Below are 15895 nucleotides of genomic sequence, written 5' to 3' on the forward strand. Positions count from 1 at the left end.
AGTTTGGTATAGACACACTTGAGTTAGGATCGACTTCCGTATAGAATTGGAAAGTTTCAATTAACTATCTAGATCTTATAGAGTTCTTAGGAGTATAGAGTAGAGCTTGAGTTAACAATAGATTTCTAAATAAAGGAAAGCTTGAGTTCACAATATATCTCGTTATTGAAGAAAGCTTGAGTAAACGATATGTTTCCATAAGGAAGAAATCATAAGTTAACGATTGATTTTCTTCTAGATGAAAGCTTGAGTTAATAATATATTTCTTTATGGATGACTTGACTTACCGATTGATTTTCTTATAAAATAGTCTTGAGTTAAAGATAGATTTCCTTCTGAAGTTAATGATAGATATCCCTACGGAGGAAAACTTGAGTTAACGAGAGATTTCTTTAAAAAAAAGTTTAAGTTTAAGATAGATTTTCTTCTAGAAGTGAATTTGGGTTAACGATAGATACTCGTAAATCGTGTCCTCTGAAAATCTAAATTAGGTCAGCTATTTCTGGTCTTCTTGCAAGTGGATTCGCTCTGCCATTTTTCTTTCGCAATTAAATGAAGGTTTTGTGTAATTAGAAGTTGTTAGTTGTTGTTTACCCCTCAGAGAGGAATGCCAGTATCACATCTTAATTTGTTCGAATCTATGTCTTCTTGTCTAGAAAGCTTTATGAATGTAACCCTAGTTACTGCTTTTTTTATAGCAATTGTTTCAGCTTGACTGATGCTACCGTAAGCTGGTAACCTAAGGAACAGTTTTAGATTCAGCTGGATAGCAAATCCTAGCTTAACGATTAAATTTGATCCTTCAGTGAATATCTGAATGACATTCTCCAAAAGACCATTTCAAAAATTGGATCTATCCGGTATATTCACAATAAAACCTAGATCGAAATTTGGTTGAGGTATGAGGTATGAGAACCCTTAAATCCCAACATAACAAAAAAGCTTTTGTTCTCAAATAGCGTAACTCACTGTCAGTGCAAATAACTAAAATCTTAATGCCAGTCAATTGATACGGTCTTATTATTTCTTATTTTTTTTTTATTTTTTGTAACAGTTTCTTGATTTGTGCAACACTTTTCAAGTAAATAATAGTAAAATGTGCAGTTTGTTTTTTTACAAATCGTTAGTTCATTTTTCAATTGTTTGAACTTGTAATGCAACCACCATATTGTTTGGTTTGATGTTTTTTTGGTTGACTCTGGCTGATTGGTTGCTCTTAAAGTCTGTGCAGTATAGATCAACCTTGAAGCTTTAAAAATGGTATTGTATATGAAAAGTAAATTGTATTACTGGTGCAGGTGGTTGATGTTAGTGTTAGTGGTTTTAAGCTTAAAAATCTCCGGTAATTTTGACCTTTTTTGGCATCATACAAAACAATCATTAACAGACATATACAACAAAGCAGCTAGCACTCTAATATTGACACTTTAACTGACAGTTTCAAGTATGTTTGGATTTTTTTATTTGTTTTGTTTTGTATTACTTTTAGTTTTAAAGACCATGGTACTGTCATAAAATGTTGCAATTTGGTTTTTTTTTATAGATTTTTTTTTTATTATTTAAGTTTGAGGCATTAAATTGTAGTTTGTGTTTTGTAATGTTAATGACAGTTAGTATTTTTTTAGCATTTGGTGTTTTGTTTTTTTAAATTTGTTATTATTTTTTTTCCTCCAAATTTGTTAACGTCATTTGCAGCTGTCAAATGCAGGGAAATTTAAAAAAGAAGGGGATTTTCTTTTAAGAATATAAGTTTACTTTTGGTCATTCTTATTGTTTGATAACAAACATTAGGGAAATAAAGTTTGATACTTATTTTAAGCATAAAAATATGCAGTGCTATCTACACTTCCACTCGGAGACTATAAGTTCCATTGTCAGAGTCAGAAAAGGGGACATACAGAAAAGAATGAAGAAGAAAGCTGGTGTCTTAGTGATAGCAAAAGGAGAAACAAAACAAGTAAGAAATCGGTCAAGCCCTACCATATAATACCCTACACTAAGTAAAAGAGCAAAAACATTTTTCTTTTAAAATTTCAATAATTTATATTTTTGAGTGATTTTCGGAAGTGGGCCTTATATGGGGGCTATGACCAATTATGGACGGATCATCATGAAATTAGGTCGTGGGATTTATGTTTATATGAAAGTTATTTATGTTGAATTTTGTGTGTATACCAACATTTTTAAGAGATTTATGCACGTTAAAGTGATTTTCGGAAGCGGGTCTATATGAGAGCTATGACTAATTATGGACCGATCGTAACAAAATTTGGTGACATGAATTCTGTGTATATAAAACTTATTTGGAGCGGAATTTGTGGAGATACATATATAAATTAAACATTTATGACCGATTAAGTCAAATTTCGTGAGGACATTTGTATGGGGGCTAGGTGAAATAATGGACCGATTTCAGCCAGTTTCAATAGTTTTGGTCCTTGAGCCGAAAAAAATAATATGTACCAAATTTCATCGAAATATCTTCAAAATTGCGACAGCCAGCCATCCAGCCGACCAGACGGACGGACGGACATCGTTTAATCGACTCAGAAAGTTATTCTAAGTCGATCGGTATACTTTAAGGTGGGTGTTAGACTATTATATTTTTGGGCGTTACAAACATCTGCACAAACGCATTATACCCTCCCCACTATGGTGGTGTAGGGTATAATGAAAGATCCAAATCTGCGTAAAGAGGGTGAAAGTGGTTACAGATTTAAATTCACCGTAGAATATCCTTTAAATAGCCAACTTATTACCCTGATAAAACCTAGTATGTTACACAATTTATAACCAGCAACACTCCCAAGTTCATCTAGAAATCTAGTACCTAGCCTTTGAAATCTATGACTGCGGCGGCAGCTGCTCATAATGTGCTCTACTGTCTCCAACTCCTCTACCTCACCAAATATTCTTCCCATAAAGTTCCCAATTGATCAGTGACCGGTTATCACTCCTACTGGAATTCTGTGACTACACCTATCCAACCCAATTACTGTGTTGGTTGCTTTTGCATCCAGTTTTGTTTAAAAGGCTTTGGACACTTGACAATCCGTCCTACTATTTCAGGATTGGTTGATGGAGTCACGTAATATTTCAAAGATTACCCTGTATTAGCCTGTATTAGTGACTCGACGCTACCTAATACTCTAGACTCTTCAAGAGCTCTCCTGCAGTCCTCCACTATGCTAGAATGTTTTACATGACATTTAAGACCCCCTCTGTGACGTGTCCTTTTATCACCTCCGTGTCTTTCCAGATCGCGAAGATCTCTGCTTGGAAGACACTGCAGAGAGTCTGTATGACCGTTTAATATCGAGCTTTACTTCACCAAGATTCCAAAATCTGTACATTTAAAATGTATTTGCGGTGATAATGTTTCCACCATCCTTTAAAATCCATGATCCTTCCATATACATACAGCGTCTTCCAATAGGGACTTCCGAACTTTGACTGTTGTTGAAGTTACGGATTTAGAATTGGCTGTCATTTATTCAGTTTGTTTTGCGAAATCACCATGGACGGATATATAGAGTTCAACAGCACGTACACAGAGAAAACAGATTCGTAATAGGAACCGAATTTATTGGCAATCGAATGATTTTTTTTTTTTTTTTTAAACGAACACAAACTGCGAAGCGTTTTGCTTGTCTGCAGAAACACTCAGAGTCTCTGGCGGGAATCGAACCCGCAACCCTTGGATTGATAGTCCAGCACACTATCGTCTAGTCTATTGGGGCACCCTAATTCGGTTGTACACATAGAATTTTTCGGTTCTAGTAACCGAAAATCAATGGATAAAGAAGAATTTCGATTGAAGCAACCAAACTTGTATTATCATTTCTAAAATTCGGTCGCTAAGGCAGAATCATTCGATTAGCGCCAAATACGGTTCCGAATCCGTTTTCTCTGTGTACAAATGACAAAATTGTGGACTGAAAATGAAATGGAAACTGAACCTAATTTTCATCAAAAAATCATTTTCAGCGATGAGACCTATTTCTGGATGAATGGTTACGTCAACAAATAAAATTGTCGAATTTGGGAGGATACCAATCACATGAGATCTTAGAGCGTCCAATGCATTCGGAAAAAGTCTTTGTTGTGGATTTTGGGCTGGCGGCGTCATTGAGAATGACGTTGAATAGGCCATCACCGTCAAAGGCGAGCGCTATAGGTCAAAGATTCTTTAGGCCTGAATTGAATGATATGGATACCAACGACATGTGGTTTCAACAGGACACAGTTCATGCCACATAGGATATTCCGCACAAGCGATTTGAGGGCATGGTCATATTACGTGGAGGCCACGAGATCGTGCGAGAGGAAAACTCTTACAGGGTCAATGTCGCAGGTCTTTGCGAATGAGAAATAAATCACAGAGGCTCTCAAAGCCAATATAACCCATGCCATCGGTTAAATTCCGCCTGATTTATGCGCCAGAGTCATGGAAAATTGGACATTTCGAATGTGCGCCACCCAACAAAGCCTCAGCTTTGTTTTATTTAAATTTAAAGATAGGAAGCGCTCAACGAAATATTCTTTATTATGTTCAATTTCAATTTGTTACAAATGCCCCAAATAATTGATATTACTTTCCCATCTTTTATAGAGGCAGTCATTAAATTGCAACAAACGTTTCGCCTGGTTCAAACAAAACAAAATTATTATTATTATATATTGCATTATTTGCCATAACAAAATGATAAAATATACAAATTTATGTTTTTGCACTCTAAATAGGTTAATCATGGGAAAAATATTTATGCTACGTTTAAGGAAGGCGACAGACAGACATGGCCAAAAGAAAATGTGGAAAAGCAAACATTTCATATAACTTTGTAATAATTTGCTTGGGATTTGACAAAGTTAGCAGCAATTTTGTTTTGTATTTTGCTAGCAGCAAAGTTGCAAGAGCATTATAATGAGACTCTTCTTGTCATTGTTGACTTTGTTGATTTTTTCTCTTTCTTTGGCTCTTCAATATAGTCTGGTGGGTTTTTTTCGTAGCTCGTTATTAAATCATTAAAAATCAACAAAATTTGTCTTATTTTTTTTATTGAATTAAGTTAAATTTATATTGACTATGATATGATGATGATGATAATCCTGATTATGAAATTTCTAAACTATCTGGAGATTAATAATTTTTTGCAATCAAGATGAGAGATGATGATAATATAATTTCATTATAAAAATTTGCCATCGATAACTATGAATATTAACAAAATGCTGTTTTTTTTCTCTAATTTCTTACTTCATTATTCTTTTAAGGCCCTTGAGCTGCAAAAATACAGCTGAGAATTTGATTTATTAAGTTTCCCAAAATTAAAGTTTATTGAAGAAGAAAATTAAAAATGTTAATTCAAAAAACAAGATATTTTGGTGGAAAATATTGTAATTTAACAGAAGCTGAAGGTTCAGTTAATCAGTTCGGTAAGATTCTAAACCCTCTCAAATATTTCTTTTTATTTACAAATTACGCAAAGGCCTTTTTGCTGGCAAGATATATCGTCGTCATATTTCAAAACTTTCAGTTAATTCTTTGGTTATTAACCTTGAGGAAAGCCGTGTTTGGTTTCTGGGGTTTTATATGAAAAGATGGACGACTAGGAGAGGATATTTTCACACCTTTTAGGCATTCTGTGACAGGTCAGGTAATTATTCTACATGCTGGCGCCAATTGGAGACAACAAGTGTTCTGATCTTGGAGATTGGGCTGGCCTTTTCCGCGTTGCTTATCGGCAAGTTCTTCCTTGTATGTCTTAAGAGCTGGAGCGTCATTATCCAGATGCCGAACGCTTCCGAGCCAGCGCATTCGTTAGATTTTAATGCGCTTGACTACATCTACTTCGGCGTATAGCTCGTACGGCTCATGGTTCATTCTAATTCGGAATCCATCATTAACGCTTATAGGGCCGTAAATCGTATCAAACTCCTCTGATATTTTCATTGTCCATGTTTCAGCACCATAGAGTAGGAATGGTAATATGAGCGATTTGTACAGTGTGATATTCGTGCATCGAACAGTGATCTTTGTGCCTACTAAGCCCAAAGTAACATCTATTGGCAAGAGTTATTCTCCGCTTAATTTCTAGGCTGAGATCGTTGTTATACCCTTCACCTTCGTAAGAAGGGTATATATAAGTTTGTCATTCCGTTTGTAATTTCCACATTATAATTTTCCGACCCTATAAAGTATATACATTCTGGATCCTTATAGATAGCGGAGTCGATTAAGCCATGACCGTCTGTCTATCTGTTGAAACTAACTTTCCGAAGCCCCCAATTAACATACATACACGATTCATATATCAATATCTCCGGAATTCTTCCGGCTCGGTTGCTATTTAATATCGGGACAACCTCGATGTTTGACTTACATTTATCTGCATTACTAAGTCATTAATATAGACAATATGGATATCTAATGATAGATATGTCAAAGACCTTTGCAACGACGTATATAAGACCATAGTAAGTTGGACCTACAATGGATTAAAATCGGAAAAATATTTTTTAACCCGAATTTTTTTTTTTCATCACAAATTTTTTTTCGCTAAATATTAAAAAAAATTTTAAATTTAAATTTTTATACCCTACACCACCATAGTGGGGAGGGTATTATGCGTTTGCGCAGATGTTTGTAACGCCCACAAATATTAGTCTAACACCGAACGACTTAGAATCACTTTCTGAGTAGATTAAACGATGTCCGTCCGTCTGTCCATGTAAACCTTGTGCCCAAAGTACAGGTCGCAATTTTTAAGATATTTCGATCAAATTTGGTACATATTATTTTTTCGGCCCAAGGCTATTGAAATTGGCTGAAATCGGTTCATTATTTCACATAGCCCCCATACAAATGTCCTCATGAAATTGGACTTTAGCGGTCATAAATGTTTAATTTATATATGTATCTCCTCAAATTCTGCTCCAAATAAGTTTTATATACACAAAATTCATGTCACCAAATTTTGTTACGATCGGTCCATAATTAGTCATAGCTCCCATATAGACCCGCATCCGAAAATCACTTTAATGTGCATAAATCTCTTAAAAATTTTGGTATACACACAAAATTCAACATGAATAACTTTCATAGAGACATAAATCACACCATCTAATTTCATGGTGATCGGTCCATAATTGGTCATAGCCCCCATATAAGGCCCACTTCCGCAAATCACTCAAAAATATAAATTATTGAAATTTTAAAAGAAAAATGTTTTTGCTCTTTTACTTAGTGTAGGGTATTATATGGTCGGGCTTGACCGACCATACTTCCTTACTTGTTTTCATTTAGGGAATTGTTGACTTTATCGCCTGCCAAAAGCTTGTAAAAATCCTCATTACACACCTTCAGTGTGCTTCGTGCATCCGTTACTAGTTTCCCATTGGTATCTCTATAGGAAGACGCTTCTCATTTACATCCATCAGTTTGACGCTTTATTTTTGGAAACAATTTCCGAGTCTCATTCCTGTTTTTGTGCATCTCGAGGTTTTCACACTTTCGACTTGCGTAGCAGCTGGCTGCAGGATTGATCGGTATGAATCATTTCTCTGTAGTGGTATCGCAACACTCCTGGTCGTATCACACCTTCAGTGTGCCTCGTGCATTCGTTACTAGATTCCGGCATCTCTACATGCTCCTGGTCGTTGCACTGGTTCTTTGAGGCCGATCGTACCCGAGTACCTCTTCGGCAGCAGAGCGAATTGAGTGGAATATATGCAATCATTGATCGTCTATAGTAGGGAGTATAGCTTTTTCTTGAAGCATTTCGGAGAGTCGAGCTGAGTAGCTTCTAGCTATCTAGAGAAGTGAAATTGCTAATCTCAGTTACACGTCTAAAAATACCAAATTTTTGACTGCCTCCTTTTTTGTTTATTTTTTGCAAATTATAGTTTTTTGTTTAACTATTTAAGTGTTTTATATTATCAGTATTATCATAATACTTGGTACTTTTTTTCAAATATTTCTAATCTAACACGATTTTAACCAAATATAAACAATAGGGTCATGACGTAAAGCTCCTAAAAAATACATTGTTTGTATTTAAAATTCATAAATTTAGCAAGTCAGTCATTGACGTTTTGTTTTCATTTGCAAATTATTTTGTTTTGTTTTAGTTTTTTGGTTTAGATAAGTGTCTGGTTCAATCTAAAAATGAAATAAGTTGGGAAAATTTGTTTGATGTTGTAAAAAATTTATTTTAATTATAAAGTGCTTCTGTTTAATTAAGTTAAACTGATTAGGTTTTATGTTTCTTTGTTTGAATGAGTTAAACGATTTATTGCAGGTTAATAACATAATAATAATATTCAAAGGAATTCCCTAAAACAGAAATTTTTACCAAAGAATGTCTACAAAATGACTGTTTCTCTCTAATGCAGAGACAAAAAATAACTGGTCCACAAATTCAGGGGTTAAAAATGGCTACTTATTTTTATACTCTTCACCTTCGTGAGAAGGGTATATATAAGTTTGTCATTCCGTTTGTAATTTCTACATTTTTTATTTCCGACCCTATAAAGTATATATATTCTGGATCCTTATAGATAGCGGAGTCGATTAAGCCATGTTCGTTTGACTGTCCGTCTGTTAAAATAAATTTTCTGAAGAACTCAGATATCTTCGGGATCCAAGTCTTCAATAATTCTGTCAGGCATCGACAAGTTTGCTATTTAAAATCTGAAGCTGAGATATGAGGAAAAAACCGGGACAACCTCGATTTTTGACCTATTTTTGACCTACATATATCTGGATTACTAAGTCATTAATATAGACAATATGGGTATCTAATGATAGATATTTCAAAGACCTTTGCAACGACGTATATAAGACCATAATAAGTTGGACCTACAATGGGTCAAAATTAGAAAAATATTTTTTAACCCGAATTTTTTTTTCACCAAAAAAAAAATTTAAAAAACAGATTTTAAAATTTAAAAAAAAATTTTTATAATAACAATTCAAAAAAACATTTTTAACAAAAATAAAAAAAAATGGAAAAAAAAAATTTTTTTAAATAAAAATATTTAAAATTTATATTTTGAAGTATAATTTGGTGAAGGGTATATAAGATTCGGCACAGCCGAATATAGCTCTCTTTCTTGTTAGTATTTAGAATAGTTCAACGATAGCGAATTTTGATATTTTCTTTTAAAGAAAATCAAAAATTTTCTTAAAAATCTTAACTTTTTTTTAAAAATTTTCTCTAAATAAATAAAACCAACAAAATAAATGTTGCATGTGTAAATCGCTGCTAAAAACAAATTAAATTAAACAAAACTCTATAGAGTAGTTGTAGTTTATTGGTTACATGCCACACGTTGCAGCAGTTTAACTGAAATAATAATAATAATAATGATGATGATAATCATGTTTAACTAATAATAATAATAATATGCATAATTCTCTTTCCCTCTTTTATTGGCCTTGCAACTTGCAACATGATGTTGTTTCATTTTCTATCATGTGAAAATTGTATAAAAAAAAACAAATCATACTGCAATTACTAACCTAATTAATCAATGATTAATTAAATTGTTTCTTTTTTTGTTGTTGTGTTTGTATAAATAATAATTTCTCTTTTTTTTTTCTCTTCCATTTACAGGCGATTAGTAAAAAATTATCAGCCCAAAAAGAAAGAAGAAGAAGATAATGAGTAAGTATTTGCCACAATTTTTGTTTTTAAAATGTTTTTCAAATAGATTTAATCATTATGAAGTTAATTGGAAGGAAAGTATATTATTAAATATTTAGTTATTTATTAATTGTTAGACTTACGTACATAGTTGCATATATTTGTATAACCTTTGTCATTCCGTTTGTAATTTCCACATTTTTCATTTGCTACCCCAGAAAATATCAAAGTATTGGCTAATGTTAGCTATGACCTTTTCCCATCTTTCTGGCAACATTGAAGGCAAAAACGAATCAAGCCAATTTCGGATACTCTGTTCAAAGGTGAAGCGTATCCCAGACAGAACGTTCTACATCGATCTAAACAAATAGTAGTCGGACGGGTTAAAGTCTGGACTATAAGGCAGGAGAGGCCAAACATTTCAACCACTTCATTCAAAATAGTTTTCAACAGGTATTGCATCAAGCCAATTTCGGATACTCTATTTCAAAGTGAAGCGTATCCCAGAGAAATCGTTCTGCATCGATCGAAAGAAATAGTTGTCGGATGGGGCAAGGTCTGGACTATAAACCGGGTTAGGCAATACTTTCCAACCACTTCATTCTCAATGCTTTTAACAGGTATTACAACATGTGGTCGATCGTTGTCATGATGGAATATTACTGTTTCATATATGGCAGCATATTATGGGAGTTTTTCGGCCAGTAATCGCTTCAAACGGATCAGTTGCTTTCGGTACAGGTTCCCTGTGATGGTCTGGTTAGGTTTTAGCAGCTCATAATAAATAGGACCCTTTAGCTCCCACCAAATACAGAGAATTACCCTAGCGCCACGAATATTTGGCTTTGGTGTCTATTTGGCTGGTTGGCCAGGCTTCACATATGATCTCTTACGCTTCGTGTTATCCAAATGGATAAATTTTTCATTCAAGGTCTCTCAGCTTCAATTCTTATGGTGCCCAATTTCCCTGCTTTTGCTGCATGCAGATTGAGTAGCTCCCAATGATTTTGCAAACTATTGTTAAGTTTGACAATAATCTTCATGGAGTAATGCTTCCAATTTTAGTCTTCAAACTTTTTTGGCTGGTCTGGGCTATCATTGTCTTCCGTGTCAAAATCAACACTTCTGAACTGCACAAAACACATTCACCTTAAGCTTTGGGGAGCAATCGGTGTGCTTCAGCGGTACTTTTTTTTCAAATTAAAAAAGTAAATCAAAACTTCCCGAACTTGGCGCTTTTTTGGCACAAAATTCGACATTTTCGAAAAAAAAGGAAAGGGTGAATGACAGATATTTACATTTGACAATGATTTCGGGCAAATGGCCAGGGCGGCTGTTCTAAACAAAAATTTGGGGCAACATTTTTTCGAGCTTTGCTGGCACCGTATGTCACGTATAACATGAACAATGTTGTCCTCCAAGACGTAAATTGTTGCTGGTTTATCAGTATAAGCCAGTGACTTTACATGTCCACACAGGAAATAATTGACAGGTGAATTTCTGGAAATCAAGTTATCGTCAAATTTTGATTTCAATAAATCGAAGGTTGAGGTCGCCATATGTCTGGCACGTAGCGCTATCCTGTTGAAATTACATCTCGGCCCGACCAATGTCATCCATATTTTCGAACAAAAAGTCATTGATCATTGCAACGATCTCCATTGATCGTAACGCGAGATACGGCTTCTTTTTTGAAGAAATAATATCCGATGATTCCACCTGCGTGTAAACCTCACCAAACGGTGCATTTCTCTGGATGTAATCGAGTCTGTAGGGTCTGTTGTGGATTGGTCCCACTCCATATGCGGCGATTTTGTTTATTAACAAACCAGTTAAGCCAAAAATGAGCCCCATCGCAGAACACAGTTTTGGGATAAAATATGTCTGTTGAAATCAACTTTCCGAAGCCCCCAAATAACTTACATACCCAATTTATACATCAATTAGGGTTCTATAACTGAAACAAAAAGTCGACCTTTCGACTTTTTCTGTTTTTTAAAAGGTCGACTTTTCGAACTTTCGACTTTTTTCGTTTTTTAAAAAGTCGACTTTTTAGTAAATCGACTTTTCGACTTTTTTAGACTATTTTCGACTTTCCGACTATTTTCGACTTTTTTCAACTTTTTACCATTTCTTGTAACAAATACATAGTTTCTACATTTATTGATGCGCCTTTTGTAATGTTTAGCAGTAAAAATGAAATTTATCAAGGCGATAATAGTTAGAAGAATGTTGTGTAGAAAAAAGCTTTAATTTATAAACATTTATTTATTATTTATATTAGCATACACTACAAAAAATGCAAGTGTACCAAATTGCAATAGTTTTAGTATAATGTAGCAATTAAATATTTTTTTAACAATCTAACTTCGACTTTTATCGACTATTCGACTTTTTTCGACTTTTATCGACTATTCGACATTTGAGATAACATAATCGATTGTTCGACTTTTATCCGACCAAAAAGTCGATTTCGACTTTTCGACATCAATATCTCCGGAATTCTTCCGGATCGGTTACTATTTAAAATCGAGAAAATCGGTCCACAAATGGCTGAGATATAAGGACAACCTCGATTTTTGACCTATATCTGGATATTACTAATGGATCAAAATCGGAATATTTTTTAACCCGAATTTTTTTACCAAAAGTTTTTTTTTGCTAAATATTAAAAAATTTTTTTCCAAAAAAAAGGAAAAACCCACTTTGGAATAAAAAAATTTTTGTTTATCGAAATTTATTTAAAATTTTTATTTTAAATTATAATTTGGTGAAGGGTATTTTAAAGAATATCTGTAGCTCTCTTACTTATTTTTTAAGAAAAAGTTTTTTTTTATATTTTTCTTAAATTATACTTTGGTGTAGGGTATATAAGATTCAGCTCGGCCGAATATAGCTCTCTTACTTGTTTGTTAATTTTTTTGTTGTTTACATTTAAATATTAGTATTATTATTCTGTTAATTCTGTTTTCCTTTTATTTATTTTTCCATTTATTCTCCAATTATATTTGTTTGGTACAATACAATATTTATTTTGTGATATAAACCATGTGAATAAATAAAATCGATTTTGTTTTTTTCTACTTGAAACTTTGCCAAAAAATTCTAACCGAAAAGAAACAAATAAGAAAAAATAAAACAAACAAACAAAATGTTTTTTTTTTTTATAGAAATAATCTCTTGTATATGCTAAGAAATGACTTCAATATTACCCTATTAAATACAAATAATAAAGGGTATTCAGTTTTAGCTTACATTAACTTAGGAAAAAGTAACTGACAGGACAGAGAACTAGTTATGTGACTGGTTCTTGGGGGGGGGGGGTTTCTAAAACTGTTTATGAAAGGGAGTAGTCTGTTTAACACGGCACACAGTGGGCGATTGTTACGAATAGGTTCAGATAGTTTACCAAAGAACTTTCAGGAACGGCATTGTGGGATTTCAAAGTAAAGCACCTCTGACATGTAACAGTTTTAAACGCTTGCACATTTTTGTATGTGGTTTGTCTAAAATCAAAGATTTTAATTTTGAATACATAATATTCTTTAAGTTTAAGCTAAAATTTATAAAGTAATTTCATTTATTATATTTTTTGCGCCAATGACCATTATAAAACTGTTTTTTATAGCATCACTTTTCAAAAGTTATAATTTAGACACCTACCTTTATTATGTCAATTTAAACTAAAAAAATTATAGTCTAATACAAATTAAACACACATTATAACATTACGTTTCACGTGTCAGCACGTAATCACTTTTCTTAAAGCCCACGTTAAATAAAAATAGAAAAATATATGGAAAAAAAGTGTATAAAAAAAATCACACAACTCCAACAAGTTGAATGACTTGAGTGACAGCTTAGTTTGGAATGAATGGATGGATGGATGGTTGTTTGTTTGGTTGACAATTAATTATGAGCAAATGTTTATTAGACGACACACCAAAATTGTTTACATACAGAGAGAGAGGCTTTTTATGGTAGATTAACTTACGTCAAAGTGTTTTTTGCAAAAACAGAAAAAAATAATATAAACAAATGTTGAGACCAACAAGTTTTGAAATAGGTTTAAAAAAACAACGAATTTTAACGGATTTCAAGTAAATTTAAATTTCAGTTTCATGAGTGAAGATTTAAAGCATAAAATAAAGATATTAAATATTGTGATCTTTCAATAGTTTCAACCACATTTAGGCAAAATGATCCTGAAAAATTTCCTGTCTTTTTGTTGAAATACGTAAGTCTGGTCACTCTAAAGTCCCACTTGATATCAGAAATGCGTAGTGCAAATATTTCATTTATTTATTGTAATTTCAAGTGAAAAGAAAACATTTCAGTTTCTTTAGTATTTTCTTATTTATTAAATGAAGTAGAACGTTAATGGCCGTTTATGGTCGATTATAGCAAGTGAGTGAGTGAATGCGTATTAAACAAAATATGTAGAGACATGATGTCACCTATGACGCCAAATGGTTACAATTATGAATTCATAAGTACTTTTTTCGATTTTCTATGTTAAAAATAGCAAATACTCGTCAGCATAAATATTGGCGGCGGCGCTTATGCGTATGACTGTCTCAATTCTTGTCTGTTCTGAAGTTATAAATATTTGTTATTTTTGTTTGTTTATAAATTATTATGGATTTTCTAGCATAAAATAGTAAACAAGTTGTTTGTCCTTTTATAGTTAACCTTTTAAAAGTGGTTTACTTTAATTTGAATGATAGAAAATAGTAGTTTTTTGAAATTTTAAAGAATAAAAAAAAATCTTAAAATAATAAAAAGTTATTTAAACAAGTAAGAGAGCTATCTATATTCGGCTGTGACGAATCTTATATACCCTTCACCAAATTATACTTCAAAATAAAAATTTGAAATATTTTTAGGTAAACAAAATTTAATTTTTTTCCAGTTTTTATTTTTTGGAAAAAAAAATTTTAAAATTTTGTTTTTTTTTTAAATATTTAGCGAAAAAAAAATTTGGTGAAAAAAAATTCGGGTTAAAAAATATTTTTTTTTTAATTTTGACCCATTGTAGGTCCAACTTACTATGGTCTTATATACGTCGTTGCAAAGGTCTTTGAAATATATATCATTAGATATCCATATTGTCTACATTAATGACTTAGTAATCCAGATATAGGTCCATTTGTGAACCGATTTTCTGGATTTTAAATAGCAACCGAACCGAAAGAATTCCGGAGATATTGATGTATGAATCGTGAAAATGTAAGTTATTTGGGGGCTTTGGAAGTTGATTTCAACAGTCAGACAGACGGACATGACTTGATCGACTCCGCTATCTATAAGTATCCAGAATATATTTACTTTATAGGGTCGGAAAACTATATTGTGGAAATTACAAACGGAATGACAAACTCACGAAGGTGAAGGGTATAAAAAAAGTGAACTTTTCTAAAATTATTGGGTGTAAGACTTAAAAATACGGAATTTTTTAAAATTTTTTAGCACTTGTGCAATATAAGATCATTCAAAATATTGGCCATTGTTAGCTATGACATTTTCCCATCTTTCTGGCAACATATGAATTCCGAGCCAAAAGAACTTCTCATCTTTTGAGGCCAAGAACGAATCAAGCCAATATCGGATACTCTCGGCCAGTGCTCGCTTCAAACGAGCACACTCAGACAACCGTCTTATACTAAGACAACCTTATAATTAGACAAATATCTTATACTCAGATAACCGTCTTATACTAAAACAACCGTCTTATACTTAGACAACCGTCTTATACTCAGATAGCCGTCTTATACTCAGTCAATCGTTTTACACTCAGACAACCGTCTTAACCTCAGACAACCGTCTTATACTTAGACAGCTGTCTTAAGGCCCAACTATAATATGCATACACTAGCTTAAGTCAGCTTAAGCAAATGTGCGAATACATATAAAACGTATGTGACAAACTATAATGTACTTAAGAGAGTTTCGTCAAGTTTCGTCGAATTTTATTTGCTTAAGCAAAGTGCGAAGCTGGTCGCACATTCCGTACGGAATCAGCTGTTTATTTATTTTATACAAAGAAAATAAAGAAATAAATGAAAAGGATGAAGAAAATTTATATATTTTGATAAAATAATAAGAAATACGTATTTTTTTAATTGCAAGTTGCACATAAATGTTCAAATGGGACTAAATAGTTTTGAATGCACGTAAGTACATTATAGCCACCTAAAAGTTTCTTTGAATTTCCTTAAGCATTTGACAGACTTTTCGTTCGGTTTTGA

General features: G+C 32.8%; 1 protein-coding gene across 7 annotated transcripts in view; it reads left to right on the top strand.

Annotated features, from left to right (window-relative positions):
• The window catches only part of Cip4 (formin-binding protein 1-like Cip4), a 159767-nt gene that overhangs the window by 126949 nt on the left and 16923 nt on the right, over positions 1-15895 (top strand). For all 7 annotated transcript variants that reach the window (XM_065503121.1, XM_065503120.1, XM_065503123.1 and 4 more), the window contains one exon: positions 9618-9668. In XM_065503121.1, coding sequence (XP_065359193.1) covers positions 9618-9668 — 51 coding nt within the window. The remainder of the gene's footprint in view (positions 1-9617; positions 9669-15895) is intronic.

Source organism: Calliphora vicina, chromosome 3 (assembly GCF_958450345.1).
Source record: "Calliphora vicina chromosome 3, idCalVici1.1, whole genome shotgun sequence".
NCBI classification, from domain to species: Eukaryota; Metazoa; Arthropoda; class Insecta; order Diptera; family Calliphoridae; genus Calliphora; species Calliphora vicina.